The following is a 14778-nucleotide window of genomic DNA, read 5'->3' as shown; positions in this document are numbered from 1 at the left end:
TAACTCGCAGTGTAGACCCACGAAATCGAGGACGGTAAAAGTGTTAATTTAAAAGTCGTCCTCAGTCAGTCAGGATCTAGACAAATCAGAAGCTAACTGTCACCGGCATTGAAAAAAAAACACATACATAAACTCACTAATAGCACAACGGGAGTGATTTCATACGTTGGAGGAAATGAAAAATATCATTTTTGTAATATAATGCTGATATAATTGTGGCTGTGATGACTTCCGTGAAATTTGGACGACAAACGAGTACGGAGATAAAGAAAATAAGGAAATTGAATTCCTTTTTAGTGCAGGTGTTGCGATTATTGGTGATGTGATGAATAGACATCATAATGTCCAAATAAGATGGCCAATCAGAGGAAGAAAGACATCATATATGTAGAGAAGACCAAAGCTGAAAGATCACAAAGTCATTGGCGTTCTTTGGGTTTGGTACAGTAGTGGAAAAATGGTCCATATCGGTCCTTTTTACATCTTTTAACGTCGCTACCATTAGTTAGAACCACTGACCTTTATATACCCTGGACCAAGCTTCTCAATCCCAGCCAAGCAAAATCTTTGATCGGAGTTTTTTGAAAATTGGTACCCTAATGGTGGCACTACTCGATAGCGGTGTAAATGCATCGAGAGCGCTAGGTCTACTTTTCCTCAAATTCTCTTGATGATGTAGCGGCGTTAGACGTTAATTTTTAACATTGCAATGGCTTCTCCTCGGGTACCAATTCCAAAAAAACTCCAATCAAAGATGGCAGACATTGCTTGGTCCAGGGTTATATAAAGGTCAGTGGTTAGAACCCGAGAGAAAAGGGTCGATAAGGTAGCAATAACAAAACAGGAACTCCTCCAAATCAAAAGAGTAAATCTTTCATACTTTTGTTTTGGAAGAAACCTTGTTTTAAAGCGAAATATCAGAAGAGAAAAGCAAATTACTTAAAGGTTTTGTTTTTAAATAAGAGTGATACCGTTTGCTTATTCATCAATTTTAATTCGCAAGCTTTTTCACATTGGATTGACACGAATGTGGAGCAAGATTGGTCAGAAAGAGGAAATGAAAAACATTTTTTTTGCTTATATTATCAGCATAATAAAACAATAGCAAGACTCTGTCCTGATATGAAATATGTGTCTGATATGAAACGGGTACACTTATGTAGAAATAAAACCTAACATGTGTTATAACCAAGTGGAAGCAAACATCCACATAGACGAGGAAATAATAGAGAAGTTTTGACACAAAAATACGTGGTAAGCCGACAAAAAAGGATGTTATATAATAGCTAGCAACAACGAGAATAGAAATTAAACTAAGAAGGATTTTGAGGTAAAAAGATGACAATTTAAATAGCTTGCTCTATTTTGACAAATAATTGACAAGTACAAAAAGCTTTCTCTTTTGTTTTTTGATGAACGTTGTGTTGCTTTTGATAATACTGAATTTGAGAGTAGAATTTTTTTTAATAAGAGCTCCATATCTCCTATTTACTTGCATTACAAAAGTATTTTGAAAGCTTTTGTAGGTCATGTTGAGTCAGCTATAGTATATATTTTTTTGATTTTAATCAAATTAGTGGCCTACTAGTACTCATGTGCTGGTTATATGCTGGTTTTTTAAGCTTAGCATTTTATGATGTGTTGGACTCACTTTGAATTACGAAAGTATCGAAACTTGGCATTGTTTTAAAGGCATTCTTCTAATAAAGATTTAAACTTCAGATGCAAAATGGCAGACATCGGTTTGACTTTGATATATTCTTTTGTAGATTTTTTTCCATTGGGATTTACTTGTCCCTCAAACAGGAAGCTAAACTATTTCTAAAACAACTTGAATTTTTTTCTCCAAAATCAGAAACACAGTTTTTGTTGTATCTTGAGTGCACAGACTGCCTCGTTTTGAAACCATCACCAAAGTGACTAAATCCCTTGAGTCTTAATGTGTTACTTTTATAAATGGAATAAGCCTCCATAGAAATCCTATACAGGGTGTCCGGAAAAAAAGTATCAAGCATTATTTGAGTAGAAGGTTGTTGCGTGTGTTTAACAAAATGTAAGAAAATATATACCAACACAATATTATGATCGCAAGCCTTTACATAAATTATTTTGAGTGCAACGACTGCCTCGTTTTGAAACCATCACCAAAGTGATTAAATCCCTGAGTCTTCATGTATTACTTTTATACATTCTTATGAACTTCTTAGGGAATCAATTATCCATATTTTGAAAACGAGGTAAGCGTTGGTCGTGACGAAATTTATGAAAAGGTTTATTTGCTTGTTTTGGTCACTCCATGATAGGAATTTTGATCACGCGAACAAAAAATTAATAAGAAACATCTAGACCAACACACTCAACAGACGAGTTTTTTTGAGTTAGTTTGTTCAATTGAAATTCAATAAAAACAAAGTTTGATTTTTCCGTGTGACTAGGTAATCGATGCTGATCAATTTTTTAATACAATGATTCACATCGAAAAGTTGGACCATTAGGGTCAGAATTAGGGCATAATACTAAAAGCCCCGGTCAAACACTTTGGTTTAACGAGGCAACCTACGAGGCAACCAACAAGCCTCAAATACAAAAAAAATTATTTGAGGGGGGGAGGGGCGTTCTTTTAAAAACTTTTCCTTAAAGGAGGGGGCGTTTATTCGAGGGGGCGTTTATTCGAAGCAATACGGTAACAAAATAACAATTTTGAATTTTTGCAGATAATATATCAAAATAATAAAAAGATGAAGATATTCAAGAAGCGATCGTTGAAAGGAAAATATGACAACATTTCCACTGAACAATTATTCGACGACGACGTCATCGAAAACAAACGAGACCAAATAAACAAAACACCAACTCCACCGAGAGTAAACAAACAGAACAATATAAATAATAGTCAAGTCAACAACAACAACAACAACAAAAACATTGATGATACTAATGATTTGAAAGAGAATGACCAGATTCTCAATATGAAAAGATCTCAAATGAACAATACAACAAAAGATAGAGAAAACAATAAGGAAAACAATGAAACAAAAGATCAAGTCACTAGTATTATAGACAATCGTAAAATGACACTCTTGCAGCTTGCTTCCACTATAAAGAGCGCTGAACCAGATTTGATTCAAATTTGAAATAAATTTGAATTTTTGGAATTTTTAATTTTGGAGATCTACTGGTCAGGAGATTCTAAGGAGGTTGAGGATATTTAAACGACACTTCGTAGATAAAAAAACGCAAACCAGAGATAGATCAAGACACTGGAAAAGAGTTATACAACCGATTGAATAATAATTATGGGTGTTTTCAAAATACAGTGCAGTGGTTTTTTAATTCTTGTAATCTCAAACAATTTATTGGAGGAACTGTACACTTATTTTTATAAGAACCAGTAAAATTTTGCTGAGGCTCGGCTGTTCTTTTTTTTGACACTTTGAGCCTCACATTGTTCTTATCCTGTTTTTATTTATAGGGTGTAATTGAGGTATTTTAGACACGATACCAATTTTACTTTGACCCCTAAATTGCTTGAAATTGAGTAATTTCAGGCTCAGCATTGATCTTAAATTGTTCATATTTTTTGGCGATTTTGAGCCTCATTGTTCTTATAAAATTGTTCTTATAAAAAGAATGTTCTTCGGCTTACTTCTACCTACGGAACAATGTCTATCTATTGATATTTTTTATTGGTTTCCAAGCATACACACTATGCTATTCATAACAAGAAAGTATATATGAACATTTTGGCTTTAAGACCAATCACAGGACATTTGTAAGGCCTTATGGGCTTTGGATTGTGTAATTTCTTAGACAGGTTTAAGTTTCTTAGTTAGCTCATAAAATGCTTTTTAAGTTGAAGGTTAGGCCCTGAAATAGATTTCTTGGGGTTTTTACAAATCAGTAGTGGCTAATGAGAGAATCTTAAATGGTAGTAATTGAAATTTCAAGAGATTGGCACCTGGTAGTTTATAAAGGTATATTATAAATCTTGATATTGTAAAATTAAATTTTTAAAATATTATTTTGTATTTGAGTTTAAAAAAAGAAAAGATTTGTATTGCAATTTTAAAAACTTTAAAAACTAGAAATTTGCTCCCCAATAACATTTACAAGGTCTAATGCATTCAAAAGGGAATCTTCAATAGAGTTAAAGCTCTCTAATTCGATTTCCAAGTGTAATTGGATTTTCATCGAATGATTAAGCGTCGGGTTTCTTGTTGAAAGTACTTTTCAATATTATCGAATCATGGAGCGTATCGAATAATAGAACGCCGAAATAGAGAACGTCAACTATATACAAATCAAAACGGTAAAATGATGTCTAATAAAATGAAAGCCTTATTTTCATTGGATATTTCGGGTTTTTCCGGTTAAAACCAATAAAAATGTTGATAATAACATGGAAGTAAGTTTTAAAGGCTTTGTTTTTAAATGAGAGTAATATCGTTTGCTTACTCATCAATTTTAATTTACTAGCTTTTTTATGTTGAATTGACACGAATGTGGAGCAAACTTGGTCAGAAATAGGAAAAGAAAAATATTTTTTTGCTTATATCAGCACAATAAAACAATGAATATGAAAAAATAAAACCTTTAACACGAGAATTTAATAAGAAGAGAACCTGCCAAAAATGTTTTACTTGTTGTGTGGTACTTTTTAACTGAATGAAAGATTTCCAATTAATAAATTTTCTGTTATTTTCTGATACCTGACCGCGAAAGATAAACACCACGTGTTCAAAGAGCCAGACAAAAAAAGGAAAGTTTGCGATACTTCGTTTCATAAAGTTTTAGATTTTGAATGGAGATATTCGATTCGTACAACACAATTTGTAAAGGGTAAGTTTTCAAGAAACCTAGATAATTTTTCCACTTTCAAAATGGTCTAAATTTATTCATCTAGTTCAGAATATGACAGCTCACTAATAAAGCTCTGAGGAGGCGAGTCAATTTCCCAACGGAGAGAGATGGTGGTCACGCATTCAACTGGTTACTTCTTACCCCTATAGTACGAAAGTTGACCCGATCCACTCTCTTCTTAACAACTCCAGCGAGATACTCTGCAATATTTATGGATGAGAGCAGTTTTTACGACACTGTAATTATTGTTTTTGTTTTATCAAAAGATAATGAATACGTCATAAACGTTTGCACTCCCTCGTAAATTTTGCAGGGTATCTCGCTACGCATATGAGATGTTCTTAATGAAGTAAAAATTCTGGCAATACAGATTCAGATAATTCCCTGGCCTGGGATATTTCCCTCTTTCCCTATTTTTATCGGGTTTCCCTCCCTCTTCTTTGTGAATTCAATGAGTGATTCCACATTTTATTTTAAGTAAGTTTATCACAATTCAATCATTAATCGAAAAAATCAGAAAATCGTTAATGACTGAGGGTATCATAAAGCTGTTGCTATAATAATCTTATTCAGCTTTTAAAAAGGTAAACAAAATTTTAAGTCCTTGAAATTGAAGAAAAAAATAGAATGGTCTAAGCAAGATATTATCGAAACTAAAGCATCTTCAAAAAATATGTCAATTGATCTTTGTAGCTCAGCTCGGATTTCAATAACTAAATCACATATTGGTTATAGGTTTTAAGTAAAGCTGCAAATTTTAAATAAAGCTGCAAATTTTAAGCCTAGCTAGTCAGAATGAAACTAAATGAACCATTCGATTGTCATTATAAGTTCCTTCAAACTGAGAAACAAAGGATGCCACAATTAAATATTAATATTAGGTATAACATACTTTTTTTTATTTAAGGATACAAGCATGAACTCTTCAATCGTTACTACTTTGGCAATCAGTCTATTGGTAGTTTGTTGCACAGCCTGTGGACCCCAGGGCGGAACCCAACATGGTAACCGTAACGGTGGCGGACAAAACCCAAATTCAATGATGGGATTCTCATTACTTACACACAACGATGAATGTGTTTCACAACTCATGGCAAAGTACACTTCAATGGAGGCCTTTTGTGGGGACCAAAACTCGTGCCCAACGGCCAACAAGTGCCACAAAGTATGTTTGAATGCCAAAAGATTTGCATGCAATCTTGTCAATGAAGATGATGTTAATTCGATTAAAGACAGTTTCGATAAATGACTTTTGAAATACTTTTACATAAAATTTTGATGTTTTACTGTATCTTAATTAATTCCTTCCCGAATTATACAATAAATTTTTAACATTAAGAACTACTTACTTCAATTCTTGATATTCAATTAAATTGTCAAAAATGTTCATTTCGATTTGGTATGTTTGACACTTTATTAGCACTCCATGATTGCTTATTTTGAATGTTTTGGCCTATTTTACACCGGCCCTTTAAACTTTCGCCCTTTTCCCGCAACATGCAAACAAAATTAAAATGTTTTCCAAAGCCCCTCCCACAAAGCGAGTTTATATATTTGCACTTTTAAGGACTGTAAAGTGACTGAAGCGATTTGGAAAAATTCGCAGTTCTAACCCGCAACCGAGGACGCGAAAAATGCTGATTTACCATCGTCCTCAGCCAGTCAGGATGTAGACAAATTAGAACCTTAACGTCTCCGTCGCAGAAAAACACACATGCTTACATAAACTCCGCAATACTAGGGGTAAACAACTCAGCAATGTATGATATTATCATCCCCCTATGGAGATTTTAAATTTGGGCTAGCAGAGGACATGCATTATGTAAAATATATTTCTGGATCACCTTTTTTCCAAAGTTGAGGTCATTGTAATTAAAAATCTCAGAATATCATTATCATAAACCCTCAAACCATCTAATTATCCTTCAAAGATCAATTTACGTTTAGCTAGGGTCATCTTCCTATCTCACATTTTAAATCATTCGAGTAAAGAATAAGCAAAAAAGTCTGATATATCTAAACCAATAATCATATGTGCCTAAAACAGATCAGATTAGACATCTTAACTGGGGATTTGCCTATAGAGAAAAGCAGGCATATAACAAATAGGGTCAAAAATATGATTTCATCATCCCCTGTCCCGACAAAGATAAAAATGGATGCGATTGATTTGACAATCTCGATAATTTGTTTTAAAACCTTCTTATATCAAACCCATGCGGAAAATCGGCTGACAGACTTTAAAAACTTTTTAGATAGATTGTCATAGGAACATATCTACCATTTAAGTATTGAGTTGACGTTTAAAAAGATTAGATAACTTAGAATTCGACCTAGAGAGTAGATCCAAACTTTCTAAGCGATTTCGAATAAAAATTTCATAATTTCTGCCGAATGGTTTTAGATGGAGATAATGACCAAAAATTGAATTAGGTTGTAATATGATAAACAGCTGGTTAAGATTTTCATACTTACATTAAATTTTTAATTTTACATCATTTCATTAGATTTTCAAATAATTGCGTAAAGGCATATTGCGTTTTAAGTAAGATAAATGCTATGTGGTTTAATAAAAAAGGGTGTGAATCTCAATGGTTAACCAATGAAAAGACCTAAAAGAGACCACGTGATAAAAATATAATCTCATTGGTAAAAGACAAATCCCTATTCCCATTGAATCGACAAACCCAATCCAATCAAAAGTTTTGAAATATATAAAAATCATGGTATTTCAATTTACCGACCACTTACCATAAACGATAACTCGTTTTCAAATGAAAAAAAGCGTAGCCTGAGGATGGTCGGAAAAATGACTTTAAGAAAATTCAAATTTCGAGAGCCTGAGGTTGATAGTGGGTACTGTTGGCCCATGTTAGCCATGTCTTCGATTATCTATTTCCTCCTGTTCGGAACGTTTTATTCATATGGTGTTTGGCTTCCAAGAGTTATGGAAGAATTTAATTGCAATCAAGAACAAGCTGGTAAGTATAATATCTCTCCATTGTTGAAAAGATATTTCAGTCTGGTCTATTAGGAGGTTGAAAAGAAAAAGTAAGACTCAATGGCAATAGTGTGCAAAAATTTTAATCAAAACCTACCCCCTCCTTTAGTAGGCTGCCCACATCCCCTCTGATAAGTTTTGATATAGGGGATGCGAATCAGGCTCACAAAACCGTTCCGAACTTAGCAAAAAATCTGCTAACCAAAAAAAGAGTTGAATGATAGAGAACTTTGATTGACAGTTTGTCGTCTTTTGTTATCTTGAGAGTTTTGTTTGCTAATTCAATTAATTTCGATAAACAAAAAGAAATAGAGGGAGTTTCTAAACATCGACCAGAAATGGCGACCACGACCAGCGACCACGACCGGCGACCAGATAAATTTGGGTTATCGAGTTTACCTGCTTTCTCCACCGTAGAGAACATCCAAATCGAGCCCTGATGTGGTTTTCAAATGAACCACTGAGCACGTGGCTGAGACTTTTGACGTTACCAGTCATTTTCTAGACAAAGTGACACTTTTTGACAACAATATTGACAGGGCAATTAAGTGTGATGCCTGTAAACTTTATTACACCAAATATTTTAATTGTACCGAATGAGATGCCTTTAGTATGAATAGATAGAAATCGTCAGTAGGAAAATGCTGGGAAGGCCAGTTTTAGAGATATCAATCTCATCAATTACTCTATTGTCCTTATATTGTCAAAATGACTTATTTAGACGAAATAATGATCTGATGATCAAATATAAAGCTTCCTAAATAAATTCCAGCACAAATTTTGCCACTAATTAATTTGATGCCGAAAATACAAAAGGATAGAAATTGACACACTATTCAAGCTCCAAGAGCGGTGAAATGGCTGCACTACACGTTTTACACATGGCTTTGTAGTCACTGTAGGTGAGACAGGGGTGAGCTTACTCTTCAATTCGATAAATAAATGATCATAAGAGAAAGACTCTACGGTGGAGAAAGAGGAAAAACTCGATAACCCAAATTTATCTGGTCGCCGGTCGTGGTCGCTGGTCGTGGTCGCCATTTCTGGTCGATGTTTAGAAACTCCCAGAAATAGAGGAGAAAGAGAGATTTCTAGCCATATGTTCTTTTTATTTGAATCTTTATTTGATTTCTATTTACGTCATCAAATAACTCAAACAATACACATCGAGTTTTTTGAAAAATACAAGTCGCCAAAATTCTGCAAAATACATAGCTATTAGGTAATTTTCTCGGAAGCGATATCAGAGCCTGATTCGCATCCCCTATATCAAAACTAATTTGGGGATGCATGCAGCCTACTCCTTTAGAAATCCTCTTTCTCTTCAATTCATGATAATCGTAATGTAATCTTTGCGCTGGTAAGAATGAAATCTCCTTCCTCATATCTTGGAAAGATATCATAAAGAGAGACGGCCTAGAACGTTATTATATAAAGTAACCTATAATTTCTTTCTGTCTTTCTGCCTGTCTATCTAGAGAAAAGGCTGCTTAGTAAAACGTGCGGTTAAGATTGAAAGTGAAAGTGAACCATTAACAAAATTGAATTTCTTAATAGCTTTTAAACAAATTTTGATTTTCTTTCTCAGCCTGGGTTGGGTCAATAGCCAGCGGTTTGCTGGTACTTCTGGACTTGCCCTCCGATCTTGCTTGTTACCATTTCGGTGTGTTTGCGATGTCAATCGTTGGTTCAATACTATGTGGTGTTGGAATCATCGTGTCGTCATATCTTCAAAACATCTACCATCTTTATTTATCGTTTGGTGTGTTGTTAGGCATTGGTTCCGCCCTTCTTTACACGCCCACTTTGGTAATGGTAGGGCGATGGTTCGACAGATACCAAGCCCCAGCTACAACACTTATGATGATCGGTGCTCCTATAGGATCTCTTATATTCAATCCACTGATGGAGAAAATCATGGAGAATTATAGCCTAAGGGATGTGATGAATGTGTATGGAATCATGTTCCTGGCAATCACTTTCATTTGCTCATTTGGTTATATGCCGTTCAGCCCGATGTTTATAGAGAAATATGAGACTTTAGAAGAGGATACAAATGGAACAGAGGCTAAAGAAGAGGTCACAGAAATCGAAAGTGGATTCGAATTCAGAGCTTCTTTGTTCAAAAATAAATCATATTTGTTGTTCTGCGCATGTCGATTTTTCGCCATTTTTGCATATTATGTTCCGCTATTTCATCTTGTAAGTGTTCTTGTTTCCATGTTTTATTTTACAACTTTTATAAACTTTAATTCAGCCTCTGATGGTTTGATGTGCAAACGAGTTCTTGAATTCATATTGAGCGACTGACGACTGACTCAAGTACTTTGAGACCGTATGAATCGATATGATTGGTTTAAATTACTTCTGGCTTCAATCAGTGTCTTAGCCCAGTGATCGTATTTAAAAGGTAGAGAATTTGGTCCCAGTGCGCAGCAATTAAGTATAAGAAGCAAGGATAAGTTCAGGGAGATCCAGGGAGAAAGGGTGGTGCCCTCCCATACCTTAGGCTATAGCTTACGAATAAGGAGCCTTCGGGTCAGCTCCGACAGGGGGGGGTCCATGTACAAAACAGCGGCATGTATTAGTAATTTGTAGCAAATTTCGATTCTAAACACCCACCCACCCCTATAGTACAAAATGTACAAAATACTATCCAGCAAACTCCCAAAAACACCCCAACACCCCCTATATTTTACAATATACTATCCAGTACTATCCAGCAAACTCCCAAATACACCCTGACACCCCCTGTATAATACAATATACTGTCAAGCAAACTGCCAAATATACCCCAACACCCCCTTACATAGTACAATATACTATCCAGAAAACTACCAAATATACCACTACACCCCTTCATAAAATAAAAATTTTAAGTCAAAAAACTTGAAACTTTGGGGCAAGTTTTTTATTCTTCCCATTTCTCGAAAATTGACAAAAACAATTGAGAATTTAAAAAAAATTTTGACAAAAATCTAAAATAAATCACAATTTGATTTGATTTTGGCTTTTTAGTACACAAATAATAAGCAGAAAATCCGAAATTTGACCCTGACACCCCCTGTATAGTACACGTATACTAAACAGTAAATGAGAAATTTGACCCCTGACACCCCCATGTAAAGTACACAAGTACTAAATAGCAAAAAAATTTTGAAAACACCGACCCCCCCCCCCCCATGATACATGCCGCTTTTTTGTACTTGGACCCCCCCCCCTGGCTCCGACTGGGGTCGCAGACATACCTTTTTACCCGGCACTGCTTTAAACCGAAAAAAAATCATCATATGGAAATGGCTAGTCGTGTTATAATTATTTTCTGTTTGCTTATAGATCAAATATGCTATTTCACTGGGCATCAGTGGCTCAACAGCCAGTCTCATGTTAACAGCTTGGTCAGCAAGCAATCTATTTGGTCGTCTAGCCTTTGGAAGCTTTATATCCCGTTATCGCGATAAAGTCCTCATCACATATCAAATAGCGATGTTTCTAAGCGGAGTGGTCAGCATTGGAGCTTATTTTGCCGACAATACATGGAGTTTGTTTCTCTATTGTTGTATTTATGGAATGTTGGATGGTTCGAATATTGGATTAGCCAGTCTGGTGACGATTGATTTGACAAGTCCACTTGATTTAGGAGCAGCTTGGGGTATACAACAAACGATCAATGGAATTCCAACCATTGCTGGTCCTGTTCTGATTGGTAAATATTTGTTTGTTGATAAATCGTCTTTGCGAATCAAAGAATTATATCCAAAATGACGCACTATTAATTAGTTGCTTTATAAAAGATCCAACTTCCGGAGTCAAACAGGAGGGCGGGGAGTCGGTACTTAAGTCTCAGACATCATGTTGATTAGTTATGTGGTGGCATACCCAAAAAAGTCCTTTTAATACCGTGGGGTACTAGATTACCAAAAAAGTGGTATCCAATATTCAAATTTCATTTTTAGAAAGGGTATAACTTCTCTAAAATGGGGTGATGGTATGGAAAAAAACTCAAACCCCTTATATGTCTAAGTTTCAGTACTGACCCCCACCCCCGAGTCAAATCTTTTTTTACTTTAGACATTTGAACCATACCACAAGGTACAAAATACGCAAGACCTTGACTAAGATAACGGTTGAATTTCAAACACTTTAGGTGCAATGAACGATGCGAAGGTATTGAGTGCGAATTACATGTTCGTTTTTACTGGTGGTACATTCATCCTTGGAAGTATTTTCATGAACTTTGCACGCGTGTTACGAAACCGTGAGAAATATGTTGTTGAGGACAAAACACCATTTGATGAAGAAGTTACTGAACTTGCTGAAATAAGACCAAGAGCTGCAGCTTCCATTGTAAGCATAATTATTGTTAACTGCACACTTTTCTGTTACAGTAGACTCTCCATACTTAAGGCCAGTCTCCACTTGCGCGCGCTGCGATAGCTCCTTTTGGCTTCATTCCTTTTTTGCTTGGAAAAAAAATTACGTCATAAAAATGTAGCGCGCGCTCAAAAAATAAGTTGAACACATTTCAACTTTTTGCAACTGTTACGTCAGATCGCGTTAATGGAATTACTTCATTTTTCTTTTGACGTGGTAGCTTTGCTCGAAAAAGTGCGATCGCAGCGCGCGCAAGTGGAGAACGGTCTTTAGAATTCATGATATGCACCATTGTATCAATGTCTTCTAACATTAAATCACGGACCCAACAGCTGATTGGATGCAAGTGACGTATTGACTGATGGGTCTATGGTGTAATGTCGAATGTCTTCAAATCGCATCCTTAAAAAACTTGAACACTTTGAATGAAAAACTCTCACAAACGACTCCTTATTATGCTCTATAAACTCGACATAATTTTAACTCAAAATTTTGACTTCCCTGTGATTCTACAAGTCTTTACTTTCAAACTTTTTAACTGAAAATCTTTTCTTCAATTTAGATTCCACGTAAAGCGAGTACAGCATTTGGACCGAAGAAAATTTCAGGCGAGGTAAGCGTTTAAGATTCTCAAGTACTGGTCGAGATTTAAATATACAGTCAACTCTCTCTCTCTCTAATTCGAACCTTTATTATTTGAATCTCTCTGTAATTCAAACTAAAGCATTAGCCCGCAAAGCTGGAAAGTCAAAACCTCTCCGTAATTCGAATTTTTCACTTATTCGAAGAAAATTCTTGGACCCTTGAAATCGAATTAGAGAGTGAACTGTACCTCGAATAGCAACCGATATTGATCTAATGGGTTGAAATGAAAAAGAAAATTATTTTCTTATGTGGAAGATCAAAATCAAAATCCAGCTAAAATCTTCTTATTTTGTTTATACAGATGCGGAGAAAGACAGCTGCAGGCATTGTCACTGTTAAACAAGGTGGTAGACCAAAGAGATTATCACTACCTGATCAGGTAAAGCAAACTGCATCATTTACATCTTTCACGTGATTCTTACATAGGAAGTGAAAAGGAAAATCTAAGTGTTACAAAATTACTTCTCTCATAACCTAGGCTTCAGAAATTTCGGAGATTTTATATTCAAAGTAAGAATCAAAGAGCTATTATAGTTTCTATGAATCCTGATCCCCCCCAAAGAAATAAACGAACTATATATTAGTGGTGTTTTAAGGCATATGAAGTTCTACAAGCCAATGATCCAAATCTCAAATAATTTGACCGTGAAAAACCTGCGAAAACGATCGAACTATACTTAATCTCAGATAATCAATAATGTCGCATAAACAAACATAAACAAAGATATTACATGTAAAATACCAACTCTATTTATTCTACTAGGATACTGATATGAAATCAAGTGAATTCCAAAGACCGATGAAAATGCGAAGTCAAACAGTAATGACACCAAAGACAGAATATTCTTTTGAGAATCAATCATATTCTTCTGATTGTCAAGATGAGGTTGAGAACAAACATAGAACATTTTCAATAAAAGAGGAAATTGAAGATCCAGAGAACGTAGAGGAAGAACTTTCTCAAAGTGAAGCAAAAACAATGGAATAATATTCACGCCAACTGCAAGGATGTGACTCCTTTTTTGCAAAGTAAAAGGTCCTATTGATTAACATTATTCACACTTTTTAACGCCTTCACCTCATTGGCGAAATCAGTTTAATTTAAGGCAACTTTGAGCAATATCAAAGTTTCTATTGTGCGAATGCAACGCTAGTTTGTCTTTCATTAGTTACGAAATCTTTGTTATCCAAACTTTGAAACTAGGCCGTGGCCAGTGGATTGCTAAAGTTTCAAAAATAAAGAAAAAATTCAAAATGTCCGTGACCAACTTTTTGATATGTTTCTTAGTCAAGTTGAGGGTGCTGATTCCGAATTTGAATGTTACCAAGCTTGTAAACCCGCAGTTTTTTGAGCAAAAAAATGTATTACATTAAATTCTCAACTTTTATATTTCATTTGAAATCTGAATTTTTAGATCTTACAATTTTGCCTGAAAACCCAAAAATCGCAAATTACGCAAAAACTGCGGGTTTACAAGCTTGGTAACATTCAAATTCGGAATCAGCACCTTCAAATTGACTAGGAAACATATCAAAAAGTTGGTCCAAACCAGGGCAGGAACTGTTCAAGCTTTGAGCATTATGTTAACGGAGGTGTCGAGAGCGCTTTTTGTTTATAAGCCCTGGTTAAAAGCAAACCACCTCAGTGCCATAGCCACTTTGAAAAAGGTGTAAATTTCGTCAATATTTGATTTATTTGCTTTAATCTCTTCCCTCTTTTTACCACTTTTACGTTGAGCCGACGTGTGCCACAGAACGAAATAACTAACTAACGCACTAACTATGTAAGAAGATAGTCTTATGATTTGAAAATATACTAATATGCACGCGATTTCTACTTGCCTTTTGCTGAAAATTGACTTTCGGAGAGGCAGTTTTAGAAAAATCTTGAATTTTTT

At 35.1% G+C, this 14778-nt stretch overlaps 2 protein-coding genes and 1 long non-coding RNA gene across 3 annotated transcripts in view; 2 read left to right on the top strand and 1 right to left on the bottom strand.

The window, feature by feature from the left end:
• The window catches only part of LOC136802992 (conserved oligomeric Golgi complex subunit 3-like), a 78504-nt gene that overhangs the window by 46059 nt on the left and 17667 nt on the right, over positions 1-14778 (bottom strand). The window lies entirely within an intron of this gene.
• Positions 4771-6214, top strand: LOC136803011 (uncharacterized). Its single transcript, XR_010846087.1, has 2 exons — positions 4771-4839; positions 5768-6214. It is a non-coding gene; the product is annotated as an uncharacterized lncRNA (long non-coding RNA).
• On the top strand, positions 7645-14255 carry LOC136803009 (monocarboxylate transporter 12-like). Its single transcript, XM_067059757.1, has 7 exons — positions 7645-7841; positions 9450-10063; positions 11198-11567; positions 12009-12208; positions 12798-12848; positions 13182-13259; positions 13644-14255. The coding sequence occupies exons 1-7, from the start codon at positions 7670-7672 to the stop codon at positions 13866-13868; spliced, it is 1710 nt and encodes a 569-aa protein (XP_066915858.1). The 5' UTR covers positions 7645-7669; the 3' UTR covers positions 13869-14255.

This window comes from Clytia hemisphaerica, unplaced genomic scaffold (assembly GCF_902728285.1).
Source record: "Clytia hemisphaerica strain Z4C2 unplaced genomic scaffold, Clytia hemisphaerica genome assembly, whole genome shotgun sequence".
Taxonomy (NCBI): Eukaryota; Metazoa; Cnidaria; class Hydrozoa; order Leptothecata; family Clytiidae; genus Clytia; species Clytia hemisphaerica.
The sequence above is the reverse complement of the archived record's forward strand: the minus strand, read 5'-3'. Positions and strand labels throughout refer to the sequence as shown.

Coding starts and splice junctions, on each gene's coding strand:
- LOC136803009 (XM_067059757.1), top strand. CDS start 7,670: ATGACTTTAAGAAAATTCAAATTTCGAGAGCCTGAGGTTGATAGTGGG. Junction 7,842..9,449: donor TTGCAATCAAGAACAAGCTG/GTAAGTATAATA, acceptor TTTCTTTCTCAG/CCTGGGTTGGGTCAATAGCC. Junction 12,849..13,181: donor CGAAGAAAATTTCAGGCGAG/GTAAGCGTTTAA, acceptor TTGTTTATACAG/ATGCGGAGAAAGACAGCTGC.